Genomic DNA, 16778 nt, shown 5'->3' with positions numbered 1-16778 from the left:
TTAACTACCTCTCTTTTCCTACTCTTTCGATTTAGTTTAACATAGTACGGGACTTTAAATATGCTTCAAGTAAACATTTTGCCGTTTTGTACTGACTTTAATAATCATGGTCTTGATTAACATTTTTCTATACTAGTGAAGACATTTTTCCGGCGTATACCACAACTACATATACGTATATAAACGTATATTTAATTGAGAATTTAGTAGTTAGTACACATCTGTTATATTCTTTAATAATAACTATTACATGAATATCTGCAGTGATCGGGGAAATGGTTAGCTGAGTTGCATTGAGATGTTGTTCTAATTTGGAGTTAATTATGAGCATAGGAAACGTTTTAAATCAGTTTCTTTTCACATTATCGCCTTTAGATTGTTGACCCTTTGGAACAATACCTAACGGACAAATACATCTAAAAGTCCATCCAACACGACGTATGGCGCCGCGGCATATTGCTTAAATGCAAACAAAAATGTTAAAATGGCTAACGACTGCAATAGAAATGGAACAGTGAAGATATAAGATTATTGCCAATGATATTTTTAATTTTAGATTGTGGATCAGTTGGTATTCTGGCAAATGGCATGGTAGAAAATCCAAACGAAACATCTTTTCAAAAGATAGCACGTTTCAAATGTAATCTTGGCTATTTTTTGATTGCAAACGTTTCGAGGGTGTGTTCTGTTAATGCGAGCGGCGTTATGTTTTGGAGTGGAACCAACCCGACATGTCGAATAAAAGGTAGCGTATTGCAGGTTTACATCAAATTTTACGTATTATAAAACGTCTCTACCAGAAAAATCCTTTTTACACAATTGTTTGTCGAAATTTGGTTAAATGATATCCATTTATTTTGCTTTCAGAGTGTAAAATGCTGTTGAATCCAAAGGATGGAGTCGTAAATCTATCGAGCGGAACAACATATGGGCATAATGCGAGTTATACATGCAATAAAGGGTATACACTTATTGGAGATAAAGTTCGACAGTGTCAAGCCTCCGGGTCGTGGGAAGGAGCTGAACCGTCCTGCCTTGCCGAAGGTATATCATTTATGTACAGATTTGATTTATGTTATAACCCAAGGTTTATAATTTCGACACAGGTTTATTATTAATGGTATTTCATAAGGTACATTGTTTATAAATGATATCAAATGTAAAAGCGTCATTTCCGTTTCGCAGTCTTCATCAAGTGTAAAGAGTTAATGCTAAAACACTGATTATTTGAGGGAAGAACCTCTGTTATGACCGAGATAAACTCTACATTGTACATAGTGTCATTACAGAGACGCCTCATTTCACTTGTAAAAACGATACAGACACAAGAGGTCATCTATGGACAGAGATTCTCGCCAACACGACACGTTCATATGATTGCGAGGATGGCTCAAACGGTAAAATAATTACTCATCGAAAAACTTATGTTAACTTAAGTTATGGACAGTATACACTTACGCTTGGCAAGGGCTGTGTGTTGAGGATACTTTTTTACGGTTTTGTCAAGGACAAAGTTCAACAACAAGCGTGCGATTAAGAAAATAACATACGTAACTTCCGCACGATATATCCATATTTATGCATGTACACAAGCCCTGCTTACCTGTTGCCATTCTGATAAGTGGGTTATGTACAGCCGATAAAAAAGAAAACTCACACATTTCATCAAGTAATATTCTTTTTTCGATCAAAATCATAGTGAAAAGATGGAGACCAGAAGAAAATCAAACACAATCAGGAACACAATACACACCAATAAAAGTATCAATTATAAAGCTGCCAAATGAGCGAAATAGGAGCAAAAATAACACAAAAATTCTAAGCATTCGTATATCAATGATAAGTAGTTCTGACACAGCCTAGCTTGGAGATAACCCTCACAACTGTGTGTTAATGTAATCTAATATCATAGGCAATAGGTCTCGAAGATGTCGCCCAGACGGAACATGGGAGCTACCTCAGTACAACTGTGTCAGAGAAGCAGTAGCGAATGTCAATAATCAAGTAAGACATATGACTTTAAAGCTACTTAGGCATAAAATGAAATTTTAAATGAAATACACTTTAGAACATGTCACGAAGGTTTTATAAATCGGTTATTTTTCATTTCAACGTACCGTAATGCAAAAGTAATACAATGATAAATGATGATGAGAAGCATACAAATTTAACAAGAGCGGTCACAGACAGCTATATCCCCCGCCTCATGGGGGCATTTTTTGTAACGAAAGCCAATCAATGGTTAGGGTAGTTTCTCAGGAACATTAGAAATGCGAATTAAGAAAGGGCAATAACTCTATCAAAAATTGTCGAATCGCGAAAGCCGAACAAAATGCGCTGCGTCACTATATAGTCATCAATCTGTGAAAGTTTGGTAGAAATCGCATGAGAAATGATAGAGGAGATGCGAAGAGTCCACATTTTAAATGTAAAATAAACAAAGGGCTTTTACTCTTTCAAAAATGGCCGAATCGCAAAAGCCCAACAAGATTCGCTGCGTCACTATATAGTCATCAATCTGTGAAAATTTGGTAGAAATCGCATGAGAAATGTTAGAGGAGATGCGGAGAAACCAATTTTAAATGTAAAATAAACAAAGGGCCATAACTCTTTCAAAAATGGCCGAATCGCAAAAGCCCGACAATATGCGCTGCATTTCTTTATGATCATCAATCTGTAAAGGTTTGGTAGAAATCGCATGAGAAATGTAAGAGGAAATGCAAAGAAATGAATGTGAGACGGACGGACAGATGGACGGACGCACGGAAGCGCATCTACCATTACTATATCTCCTCGCCTTTTCAAGGCGGGGGATAAAAATGGTCGAATCGGGAAAGCCCGACAATATGCACTGCTTCACTTTATGATCTTCAATCTGTGAAAGTTTTGGTAGTAATCGCATGAAAAACGTAAGAGGAGTTGCGAAGAAACCAATTTTAAATGTCAAATAAGCAAAGGGCAATAACTCTTTCAAAAAGGGTCAAATCAGGAAAACCCGACAATATGCGCTGCTTCACTTTATGATCATCAATCTGTGAAAGTTTGGTAGAAATCGCATGAAAAACGTAAGAGGATTTGCGAAGAAACCAATTATAAATGTAAAATAAGCAAAGGGCAATAACTCTTTAGAAATCGCATGAAAAATGTAAGAGGAGATGCAAAGTAATGAATGTGGGGCGGACGGACGGACGGACTGACGGATAGACGGACGGACAGACGCACGGAAGCGCGCCTACCATTACTTTATCCCCTCGCCTTTTCAAGGCGGGAGATAATTATGAATGCATTTAACGAATATTTATTGTAAAAACTTTACCCGCACAGCTCAATGATCTTACGACGAATGATGATATTACAACAGAAGCAATCACAGTCGCACTAGAAGCCCTGACAAATGTAACCACTACACAGAGGGCAAATACTACACCACCTCTCACGGATGGGGAAATAAAAGCGCTAACTAGTTCACTGGAGAATGTTGCGACTCTTCTAAACTCCAACTCCACTAAGTTTGATTCTGTGAATATCTCCGAGGTAATTTAAAGCAATTTTGAGCAGTTATAAAATATTTGGAAATTAAATTATTACACTAATCGCAGCGTTATTACTTCAATATAATGAATTCATGTTCAAAGTTTTGTTTTAAATTTTTAGCACTTTATGGAGTCAGCCAGTAATTTGCTTGATTCGTCCAACCAAGAAAGCTGGAAGGCAATGAAGGAATCAGTACGTACTCGGTTTTTGTCGGTAAACTCCCTCCATTAAGGTCAGGTATCAGTTCATTCCCTGTATAAAAAGAAAACTTTTTAGACGCCCAGTTTTTTAGTCGTTAATGATACGTCTCTAGGATGTCAAACTCGTATTGAGTACAAATTTTGGACATTTATTAATATCCCATTTTCTTTCATGCTTTTCGATGAAATATTGAGTTTTATCAGTGAAATAACAAAAGACAATTTGATATTTTCACTGCAACATAAGGAGTGAAAATATCAACTCTCAGAACTACTTTTAAAATCCATTGTAGTTACTTCCCCTTGATCAAAACAGATCACTTCACTTTTGAACCAGAAAATGTTAACAAATAAAATATCTAAAATTTAAACAACTTACCGTTTGTAAGGAAAATGGTTATCCCGTTGTTTTAAAACGCTTTCTTGATCTTGAAGCTGAATGTTCGAACACTTGCTTTTATATCAAGCAAATCACAGACGAAAACAACTGTTCGAACATAAATAGAATGTTATATCATCGTTCAGATATACTTTGAACTGTTTTGTCAATGTAATACGTAATACGAACTTCCCTGAAAATTCACAAAACAATTTACTGATAATTTTAGCTCACACATGCCTCAAAATTTGTCAACAAACTGGTGTGGTCCTCCTCATAACCTGGAAATCGACCTGTCTTAAAGCAAAACAGACTCTGGGAGTTGAATAGATGACTGAATTTATCATGAAACACTCTCTATTAAAACTGAGAAAATGTTTTATATCGAATGATAATCCGCAATGGTTTTGCTAATACAACCGACTTTTCAAATTTCCATTCAATAAATGGCAGCCTAGTAATTTGATTATGTATTCATGTCCCGCTTAAAATAAAAGAGTTTTCGTTATTTTTTGGAACATGGATGCACTAATAAACTTCATTGATTACTATTCATAAAATATTTGCACTAAAAACGAGCGATTAATTAACTTTAAAAAAGAATATCAGAGAACATTTTCTCAACAAACCGGAAATAGATAATTGACAGCTACGTATATATAAAAAAAGCGTGATGGGCGTTCCACGGTTTACGGCGTAAAATCCACCCTTTTCAAAAAAGGGGAAAATTAGGAAAATAAATTAAAGTACTAATAAAACTCCAAAAATAAGCATAAAAGGAACAGAAAAATTGTTTATTTCAGTGTAAGATCATAATTTATTTTACTCTTGATCATAGAAAAACTATATTTTCAATCGTGGCTTCGCCACTCGTGAAAATATATTTTTCTATGACACTCGTGAAATAAAATACGATCTTACACTGAAATAAACAAATATCCTCTATCTATTTCTCACCGTGGTTTATAATGCTTGTCACTTACCATAGTTTGAATATGTCATGGCTAGTCTCTAGAAAATAAAATTAGTCCACCAAGTGATTTCTCACTCTCTCTTCATATAGGCGTCATGGATTTCTATCCATGCCTGGTTAGGTTATTTTTTATTATGAAGGTAAAAGTGTGTATTCCAATCTCCAGACCACAGAATATGCGTTACATCGTCCAACCAATTAAACAAAAAACGATTAAAAGTATGATGTATTATCTTTTTTTTCACAACTACTGTAAAAGCAACACCATTTGAATTAATTTTGAAATCATAATTTAACTCTAATTCATCAGAACAACAATGGGGCAGAAACGATGCTGAAAGCTATTGATTCCGTTGGATCTGCTATAAGAAAAAGTATTCAAATCGGTATTGAAGATGGTACTGGTGTAACATCTGCAACCGTTATCAAGACAAATGTTGCCTTAGAAGTGAAACAGACTGACGAAGAAAATATTGAGTTTCCTGCAAAATCTCCCACTGATAGTGCGGCCGATGCAGACAAAGATTGGATTTATAAGTCCCACAGTAAATTGACATTGGACAAACGTGCATTTGAAGGTACGTACTGTTTACATACCGCAAAAAATAACTAAAATAAATCATCAAATGTCAATGAAATGTCTTGAATTTAACAATTGAAAAATAAAATGTGATACAATGTAGACATTAAAATGGAATTACTCGGTTCAAGTGAATAACGGTATTTCTGAAATATAACACTAATGCTAATAACTATTTCATCTAATGTTACATGTGTCATTTTATCAAAACATGTAATTGTCTTAAAACTATTATTGAAAGAAATAAATGATGGTTGAATTGTTAATTTTTAAGGAAACAAAACCTACATCACCACAGCTATAATGTATCGGGACATGTCAAATATTCTGCCAACACAATCAAATGAAAATGCAACAGGGTTTGTATTACTTAAAAAAGATACATTAAAGAGTGAAAAGGACTTAATTAGGAAATATAAATAACTTAACTCTTAACTCCGTTTTTAACCTACATATTTGGGCACCAATTAACAATTGCTATAAACAATTTGGTTTCATTGTGATATGTACATATAGTAATCAATCAATTTAATCCAGATTAATGGTAGATTTTCCTCTTCAGAAACGGGAGCCAAAAAGCAATAAATGGTCCTGTGTTGTCATTGTCGCTTGACCAACCTTTAGAAAACCTAACTCCTCCAATCAGAATAACATTCGGTCACTTCTTGGTATGTGTTCATATCGTTGTAAAGGGCAACTGTGTAAACTAAAAAAATAATTGTTTTTTTTTACAGATACACATAATCAGTATAAGTTCCAAGGCGGTACTTAACAATTCTTGATAAACATACCAATTATTTATATATATATTAGATATATATATATATATATATATATATATATATATATATATATCTCATATATGCACTGTGCTGTTTGTAGAGTTGTGTGCTGTTCTATGTTTCTTGTTTGTGAATTTGTGTTCTATGTCTTTGGCGTTGCCCATTGCCACTAAACCGGGTTTATGTTTAAACTTTTTGCTACTGAGCATGTTTCTGTAGCTTTTTGCATATATATTGCCAAATCAGCATTCATTACAATAAAAGTATCAATTAACAAAAGGAAAAATGTGAGTTAAAGTGGACTGCACGGTGAATTACTGCCGTTTCTATTCAATAACTAAAACATTAAATAATGAATTATGTATTTTTCCAGACTAATTTGTCAGAGCCATCATGTAACTACTGGGAATTTGGCAAGTGAGTAATATTAATCTGTCTTGTAGAAATGAGTTTAATCTAAAGCAGATTCTTGTAAGGACTACAAGAAGTGTTGCGAGATCATTAAAAAGGACACTGGTGAAAACAGTTTTAGTGACTTTCAAGCGGAAGGTTGATCAACACAAGATTATTTTACGAATGTTCCATGTTGCACATTTATCTTAGACAGAATATTCATGAAATAAGTCAAGACAATTAGACGAGATAATTGCTAGGTAGTGAAATGTTTCCTGTTGTAGTGACGGGCAAGCTGGAAGATGGTCAACTTTCGGCTGTTCTGTGAATTATTCCTCAGCAAGCCAGACTGTCTGTGAATGCACACATCTTACTAACTTTGCTGTGCTGATGAGCCCGTTTGTGCAGGTATTTTTTCGGAACTGTGTCAGTGCTACAAAGGTGTACAAATGGTAGCCCCTTACACAACCCTATATTTGTATGTTTAGATCATTCGGGGTCATTAAAACGTTAACGTGACTCTTTAACACAGTCATGTTCATACTTTACCACCAAATGATAACATCCATAGGCTGAACGGTTTGCTGTAGAATCAAAGACTTCAATAATGTTATTTGTGTTTATGTAACCAAATCAGTATACTTATGTACTGTGATTTTCAGGCTGATGCGGTTTCAGTTCCTTTGCGCATAGTTTCCATCGTTGGAATTGCTGTATCCATGTTTTGTCTTCTGTTAACATCGTTTTTGTACATCTGCTTATGGAGGTACGATTTCTACACTTTTTAAAGGTTAATATTTACTTGAATTCAAGCATATGACGGTCGATTTTTATCTGGATTTTGTTTCGCTGTAGATAAACGAGGAACGATCTTGTTGTGTTGATCGTGAAACATTTTTATGTGTTAACCCGTTGACATTTGTTTACGTATAGAAACCTCAAGAACAACCGAGCTGTAAATCTACTGAACCTCTGAATTGTCCTGTTGTTCTTTGTTTTCATATACGAAGCTGACGACCGACCGTGCTGTAACTCTCCTAAATCTATGTATTAGCCTGTGTTTTTTTTTGTTTACCATGTAGGTACCTGAGAAACGACCGTGCTGTTATTCTCCTGAACCTCTGTATTGCACTGTTCTTCTCCTACATCGTGTTCCTGGCCGGAGTCGATAGAACAGAAAGCAAGGTACTTTAAATATTTATAGGCTTAACTTTTATGTGTTGAAGCACATGTATGTGTTATTTTTCTATTCTGTCATATTTGTGTATTAAAAAAGGCTTTTTACCATCATTTGGTCTAATTTTACCATAATAGATATTTTTGTTTATACAGGAGTTTTGCGCAGTTGTGGCAGCCTTATTGCATTATATCTACTTGGTCGTTTTTTTTATGCTTGCGGAGGGTATAGACATTGCATACACAGTTCTTTATGTATTTGCTACCAGATCACGGGCGAGATCATTAGTTATTGCATCATGGGGTGAATATCCATATACATATACAATATTGTATAATATGTTTATTACTGTAATCCTCTTATTAGAAAACGAAACTGTTCAAGTCATCAGGTTATCCGCCTGAAATTATCTTGTTACAGCTGTCAACTCAACCAAACTATAAATGTTTAAGTAATTCGAATGATTCTGTACCTAAATATGTAATACTTTCTAAAATTAAAAATCAATATTTGACTTCAAAGTTTCTTTATTTCTCATGTAAAGATACGAAAAGTAAAAATGCATTATTTTCCAATAGTTATACCAGCTGTCATTGTCGGAATATCACTCGGAGCAACTCAGACACAAGGATATGGAAATACTTACTTGTGAGTAGATTTAGTCTTTTATACTTCACGAGAAGGCACATGACGTCAATCGTCTTAACCGTCATAAATCCCTGACCTTGTTCTGACATTGCAATCAATCGTTCTTAGTTCGTGTATTACTAATGTAGGTCAAAACAATTTGTATCTTAATTCTAATAATTGTCTTTAATTTGATGAAGACTTTAGTAAAGACAATCCCTAATTCTCAAATTCTGACGGTGACTATCTAGTCGATTAATATCTTTTACATAAATTTCAAACTTTTGGGACACCTAGCTTTTGTGTTGTCGATAACGAATGATCAGATTTGGTCGGATGATTGATTTGTTGTTGAAGGTTTATGTTACAATTTAATAAAAAAAAACCCTCAACTTTGAGGTGCACGGATGATAATTCAAAATTATAGACATATAATCATTACCTCTTACTAACATGCTTATGCTTACCTCAAAACACTAAATACTATGATATAGATACGACCACCAAAACAACAAAGAAAGTGAATCCAGCTTCAAACAAAGTCTAAAAGTTCATTAATTATCTTGGTTTTTTTAATGTCGACATAATTCATTCCGTATGAAATATTGAATACACTATGTGATAGCTATTTAAATGTTACAACAATTCCATCAAGAGGTTTAAATGTACTCGTCACAGAAAAACTAAATTAAAACCAAGATTTTAGAAATGTTTTCGCACTTGTGAAGCTTAACAGATATTTTGTTCTCCCATATACTAATGATCAGTGCAGTTTGCCTTTATAATTTAAATAAGGTTATTCCTGGACATATTCTAAACAATTCCATACCAACATAAAAAAAAAACGTTTCAGAAAGAAAAGCAATGTTTAATTTGTAAAATTGTTTTAAATTTGTGTAATAAGTTTCTTTGGCACTTCAATAAATAAAATGAGTTCCTATGAAGCTGGGCGCGCAAGCGATCTGTTTTGAATTTAACTAGGCGGATGTGGTCTGATATTGGTTACAAAAGTGGTCGGATTTTGGTCGTATTAAGGTCTTAGTTTTCCGAGAAAATGATGCGAGTTAAATAAAAATTTGATCGCACTACGTTTTGGTTATGGTCGGTTGTTGTCATATTCCAACGTCGAATCACGTTGGAAAAAAAGACGTCTCAAATGCATTCAGGTATAGACTTTTGTTTTAACGTCGCATTTAAATTATCAGTAATTATATCTAAATTGGCATGCTTTAAAAACGTTAATTACCTATAACCTGATTACAGTTAAACAATGCAATAACCACCAAATACTGTTTCAGCTGCTGGTTGTCTCTATCACGTGGTGTAATATGGGCGTTCGTGGCGCCTGCCTTGCTCATTATATCGGTAAGTTTTAAATGTGAATTCTGATTTTGCTCAACACCTGCTTTGTTTAAAATATATGAAGTATTAAAAAATAGATCATGCAGTCTTTACTTTACTGTTCTATTTCAGTTAAACATTATATGTTTGGTCCTTGTTTTCCGCAAAATGCTGAGAATGAAAGCAATGGAATCTAAGAAAACGACAGAAAAGATTCAGTACGTAAAGTTCTATAATCTAGTAAAACCATTGGATATTTTGTCCTAAAGTTTATGAAATGATACAAAATATTTTATAATTCCATTAAAAAATAACAATTTAGAACAACATTCCGACAAATTCATAGAAAAACATTTTGAAAAAAAAAACATGATGAATGCAACGGTCTTTTACAGAACCAGCCTTCGATCGCTCTGTGTACTAGTCCCTCTGATGGGTGTGTCGTGGATTCTGGGCATATTCTATATCAACGAGGATCTTTACTTCATGCAATACCTTTTTGCCATTTGTAATGGTCTTCAGGTGCCAAATTCGCAACGTAGTATATGCTCGATTTTTTGGGACTAAAGCATGTTTTAAAACTAAAATTTCTTATCTTTTTATTTAATAATAATGATATAACCATTTAAGATGATACAATTTATTTAGTGTATAAATTTAAAATATGTTGTTTTTTTTTCTTTCAGGGATTCTTTATTTTCCTATTCCACTGTGCTCTGAATAAAAAGGTAATCCATGTTTTTGGTCATGGACAATACGTCATGTTACTTTTCTACTGTTTTGTGTTCATAAGGTTGACATTAGGCTCGGCTGGTAGTTCGCTTACAGGTTCAAATGATAGTTGTTATTTTTGACATCGTCTGCGAAAATAATTCCTCTGGAAGCATTCACACTTTCATCAAAAAACAATTTCAAACAATGGATAAAAAAATTCAACAAATATGAAATATTGACTAAAGCATGTTTTAAAACTAAAATTTCTTATCTTTTTATTTAATAATAATGATATAACCATTTAAGATGATACAATTTATTTAGTGTATAAATTTAAAATATGTTTTTTTTTTTTCTTTCAGGGATTCTTTATTTTCCTATTCCACTGTGCTCTGAATAAAAAGGTAATCCATGTTTTTGGTCATGGACAATACGTCATGTTACTTTTCTACTGTTTTGTGTTCATAAGGTTGACATTAGGCTCGGCTGGTAGTTCGCTTACAGGTTCAAATGATAGTTGTTATTTTTGACATCGTCTGCGAAAATAATTCCTCTGGAAGCATTCACACTTTCATCAAAAAACAATTTCAAACAATGGATAAAAAAATTCAACAAATATGAAATATGAATTTAAGATAGTTAAAAAAGCGTGAACTAACATTGACTGCCAGCTTATAAAGCACAGTATTTTGTAAACATGAACATGCCACTTTTTCTTCGTCAAGAGTCATTTTCGCAAACGAAGGCCCAGTCGACAAATATAAACTTATAATTACTTACAGATACAAAATGGTTGCCAAATGAGACGAAGGCGTATGTCCGCCATGAAGTCCACGCTTAAAACAACATACGTAAGCTCACTGAATTATTGTTTGTAATGATGAGTATTAACGACGTTGTTTTCGTAGTCGGCGTCGTCTTGCTAATACGATGACGTTTAGACTTACATTAAGGAATAAAATCAGGGCGCTTTTGATTGTTAAACTTATTCACAAATACATTTACTTGAATAATTTTTTGATCCTTTGGAAGGATAAAAATGAAATTGAAAGTATTTGCCAATTGAAGATTGTTTGCAACTGTGGCTCACCTGTTTGTATTTTTAACGGGAAAATAACTTGATAATACAGTCGAAACCCGTTGGCTCGAACTCGCATGGCTCGAATTTCTTGTTGGCTCGAACTAGATTTTGAGAACCAATTTCTTTAAATTGAAGGTTATTAATTCCGCTTGGCTCGATTTTTACAAGGCTCGATGTATTTCCGCCGGTCCCTGGGAGTTCGAGCTAACGGGTTTTAACTGTATGTACACACGGTAATGTTCGATACGGATTTGGCACGTGTGTTTCACACGAGCAGAAAAGTATTACATTTATTCCTAGTCAATATTTGTTATAGATATATGATATATTTGCAGAGAAGTTCGAGTAAGGAGCGGTCTAAATCAAAAGATCTTAAATGTAAGCATAACTTTTGAAAGCAAATAGTCATTGTTTAGATGAGAAATATGTGACCATATATTCCCAGATATATAGCCTGTCATATGCCTTGTAGTCTGCGGCCTAGCCATTCTTTCCGAAAGAGCCTATGTCAACTTCAACAATATGTAGTTAAGCTTCTTAATTAATATGTTAAGAAATTCGTGTACTTGTATACATAATCGAGTGTAGGAAAAATACACCAAAATGCACCTTAATCAATTCAGCTATAACAAATTTGACCAGGAGGCATGTCCCGAGTCCACATATAAATCGGCATACACATCAGTTTGAGCAAAACTACGCCCCTCATAAGTTAAAATAGATACATCAAAAACTACGCCCTCATAAGCAAAAATAGATACATCAAAGACCTCATAATGTACATATTTTTCTCAATAACATTCACACGAGTATAAATCTTTCAGCATTTAGTTCAGAGTCTCGAGACATTGATGCATCAATCGACTGGAGAAACCTGGTATGTTGTGTTTTGCTACTTGCTAAAAATCCTTCGTAAGCACAAAGTACATCCAGAGTTTGCAACAGCAGTCTGGGTTTGATAGACAATTTTACAGAAATGATATATTTACGCAATACTGTTAACAAGCTTTAAATGGAGTTTCTATTTCAAGATACGCGTACATAAAACCAATGTTAACTTATAATAAAATCCATAAAAGCAAAACATAAATGCCAATTCTAGCCTGATCAACTTTTATTCAAGGCATAAACATTATACGCAAATCATTTTATGTTTACACAGGTTCTCAATGGAACATCTGAGACTGACGAAGGTCGAACATTTTGCTCGTCAGTTGGGGGTGGAGGTTTCGGTCATATTCAGCGCCCGACTGTTGCGTTCAACCCTCCTGCTGAATACCCTCCACACACTCATGACAGTCGTCAAAGTATCAAACACAGAGATTCTGGCAAAATTGAAATCGTCAGCGGCGAGGACAATAATTATGACTACAGAAGATGATCCACTGAGTTGTGATGCTCTAAAAGAAGTCTTAATTAACGTGTTATATATCCTCTTTAGACAAGTAATTAAAACTCATGTTCAGCTAACTATTGATATAAAGGAGATGATCAAATATCTTGTTTAATGGAAATGCTCAAAATGTATATGACAAACTGCAGAGATAAGCTCAGTAGCCAAAAATTTCAAGATAAACCAGTACATGTGATTTAAATAGTCACTCTTGTTTTAGTCCAATAGTAACGCTGACTCAATCGTTATATACTATTAATATAGTTTTATAGAAACAATTATAACCCACATATGCTTACTAATACTCCAATACATCAATATCAGTTTTTTCTGTATCACGTAAGTGAAGTGACGACTTTCATTTCTTTAAAGGTCTTTTTTCGACGCCAATCCGAAGTTATTGTCCAATTTCAAACGAAATGCAACGCATTTTGACCAGTATGCAACCGACAATGAACTTATTTTTCTGACGATATCCAACGGATTTCTAACCATAGCCCGTAAAATTGACCACCATCGCCCGGCTGTATTTACAAAATAAGTTATTTTTTCAGATAATGTTAGCTAACGGGGGTGGTATTCAAGATGCAACTTTTGGTCATACATCATTGACTGCATTCACTGTAAAGGTCGGTTAATTATATCGAGCGTTGCAATTACCTACATCGTTTTTAGATCCAATTAAGACCAGTATTGAATACCATTCTCGGGGACTGAGTACTTATTCTCAGCACTGACACTCGTGCATTAGTTCCAATGCGTAGTAATAGTATGCAAAATATTATATTTCATTATTTGTAGTGTTCAAATTATTGTATGAATGTTTGAAATGAATAAAACAACTAAACGATGTTGCAATCATAAAAAATCCTAACAATAGAACATTTTAATAAGTATGAACCACTAATTAATGCTCGGACAAATTACGAACTCACATACCTAGCAAAAACGTACATATCTTGTGAACTGTTACATATCATATTATTTTACAAGAGACTTTCATTTGTTTGCTTTATATGTGTACTTTTTGCGTTCCGATATGATAAGCGTTTGACCGCGTTTCTGTAGAAATACACAAATGCACACTGACAAACGCAAATATTTATATAGTTATAGGTATTGTTTATATATTCTTTTTATTTTTTACATAATAGCATGGTTACCTTATATGGCCATATTTCACTATTTATTATTTTAATAGTGTATTTGTATATACATTTCCTACGAAAGTATATCCTTCATCAAATTCGAAAAGTTCATCATGCATGGCATGCAAACATGTTGAACACAAATTCTTAACCCGACTATATACAACATTCCCCAAAATGTCCTATTCTAACGTTGGCATGACATCAGGCATAGATGTTGGCTAATCGTTAGAATTGGTCGCTGTTCTAAATCGTATTTATACCAGGATGAGACGTGGCTTAGACATCGGCAGCCAATTGTATAAAACTGGATAAGTTATCCATAGGTAATATTTTGGCTAGTTTGCATATGAAGCAGTTTGATTGGGGACCAGTAATAATTGGATAAATATTGACCAATCAATGAACATTTGGCTTACTTTGACCAAACCAAAAACATAACCAGTGTTATGCAATTGACTGCAGATCTTTAGCAACAATTAACTGCAGATCTTTAGCAACGGGAATCAAACGCCATTCCGGCAGAGCTGACGCCCTCTGTCTGCAAAACCGCTTCTATCGGTAATTCTATTTTCACGAATTATACTCACATATTTGGTGGTCACCAAGGACCAGAAAATTGATAACCACACTGTGTACGAAGCTTATACATACTCCTTCCAAAGGTCAAGCGCACCTCTGTTGCCATGTAGGCCAAGTACGGACCATTGTAGTAGTTGATATGGATATTGGTTTGTGGATCTAATATATTGAATACTTGAAACTCAACGCAGACTCACGCATTATGTGAGTGGTAGGCACATGCGGTCTCTCTCTACATGTTAAGGCGATCGCCAACGAAGGTAGTAAATAAGAATACTTTCAGAGTTGAGCAAATATGTATATACACATAAACACCAGTCTATTATGGAATAGAACATATTTATATGTGGAAAATCACGATCCATGACCGATATTGCCACCTATAACATGGCACTGTAATTTGGATGTGTTGTCGAAAGAATATGGAGTGGTGCAATTTTGAAGGGTTAACTGTTATTAATGGATTACTTACGCAGTATGGTCACTTATCATGCAGTATACTTATGTATGTGCATGTGTAATGGTGTAAACAAAATTCTTTTTTAAACCACACGATGAATGAAATGTGAAAAATTGTATCAAAATATATTAATACGTATGTATGCTGAAACGTTATAATGCAATCCATTTGATTGAATTTTACATATTGAAGTTATTAATTCAGTTCAATTGACCTAAGGAGGTATTTAAACATTAATTAGGTGTAAGATTAATGTTAATGTAAAAAGGCTTTTTTGTTATACCCAGTCGGAAGAATAAAAATACCAACAATATTAGAATACTTGCTGTTCTGAGGGCGCCAGTAGATAAAAATGTGAAAAAGGTTGATTTTAACAACAGAAACAATTGATGAATTATAGATAAATAGTTATACTGAATAAAGTTTCTCACAGAACGCCATTTTGTTGATATATTATGAATATTGTTGTCTCTTCTGTTGGCAATGAGGCATATGTTTGAACGTTCACTGATTAGCCTAAAGTAACTTATCTATTTGCTGCCTCCCTTCATTCATAAATTAGAAACTGCCTTATTAAAGGAGCTGTACTCCGTACGATAAAATAGCGGGGAAAAAAAGAAAATTGTCGAAAACTAACATAAACTTGGCATCGATCATGTTCAATGCATTGAAGCTTACTAGCTGAAGTACCACATAGTTTACAATTTATTTCGTATTTTTCCATTTAAAAATATTACTGGGTATGTCTAACAGGAAGAATTCATTCCTTATGCGTGATTGGCTAGTCGGTGTTATCACGTGATATTACCTAGTTAGGTTTAAACGTTAAATATGTCACCCAATTAGAGTAAGCCTTTATAGCTCAGTGGATACGACGCTGGACTGCAATTTAAGCGACACGGATTCGAACCCGGTCTCCGACACAATTTTTTTTTTAACATTTTGGTACCTTTTTTACAATTATGATATCAAAGCGTAACACATTCTATTTTATAGTTGTCCTGAGATTCGTTACAGAAAAAAACATTTTTGGTGCCAATCTGGTGTACAGTCCCTTTAATACAGGTACTCTCAGTTCTTAAGTTGGTATATATTCTATCAAGATTTTAAACAAGTCTCTCTAAATATGGTGTTGGTGGTTGTGAATGGCTAGAAATTAGTGTTATCTTTCGTGCAAATAGGTCAATTGACTATAGAACACATGTTTGACATTTATTTAATGGAGTCAGACCCACCATGTCCGCAATTGCCCTTAGGTTCGTAAAGAAATCAGTCTGGTATGAACATTCAAAGAGAAAACACATATTTTTCATTCGACTTTTGGACAGGCAATGTAATTTTACAATCTGATGAAACAATAAATTGTCTCCGTCATAAAGCATTATGATATAAATAAGTTACGTTCTTGTTCATG

At 34.1% G+C, this 16778-nt stretch overlaps 1 protein-coding gene across 1 annotated transcript; it reads left to right on the top strand.

Annotated features, from left to right (window-relative positions):
• Positions 1-936: 936 nt before the first annotated feature.
• Positions 937-13162, top strand: LOC128236958 (adhesion G protein-coupled receptor L3-like). The gene is made up of 20 exons (XM_052952100.1): positions 937-1044; positions 3325-3534; positions 3655-3726; positions 5397-5664; positions 5941-6025; positions 6229-6334; positions 6822-6865; positions 7126-7249; positions 7504-7607; positions 7924-8026; positions 8174-8321; positions 8597-8666; positions 9944-10010; positions 10119-10204; positions 10382-10508; positions 10673-10714; positions 11063-11104; positions 12117-12159; positions 12606-12658; positions 12944-13162. Exons 1-20 carry the CDS (start codon positions 937-939, stop codon positions 13160-13162), a joined length of 2121 nt encoding a protein of 706 aa, XP_052808060.1.
• The last annotated feature ends 3616 nt before the right edge of the window (positions 13163-16778 follow it).

The sequence above is a fragment of the Mya arenaria genome, chromosome 6, assembly GCF_026914265.1.
Source record: "Mya arenaria isolate MELC-2E11 chromosome 6, ASM2691426v1".
Lineage (NCBI taxonomy): Eukaryota > Metazoa > Mollusca > Bivalvia > Myida > Myidae > Mya > Mya arenaria.
Note: the sequence above shows the minus strand (reverse complement) of the source record. Positions and strands in the feature narration are given on the sequence as shown.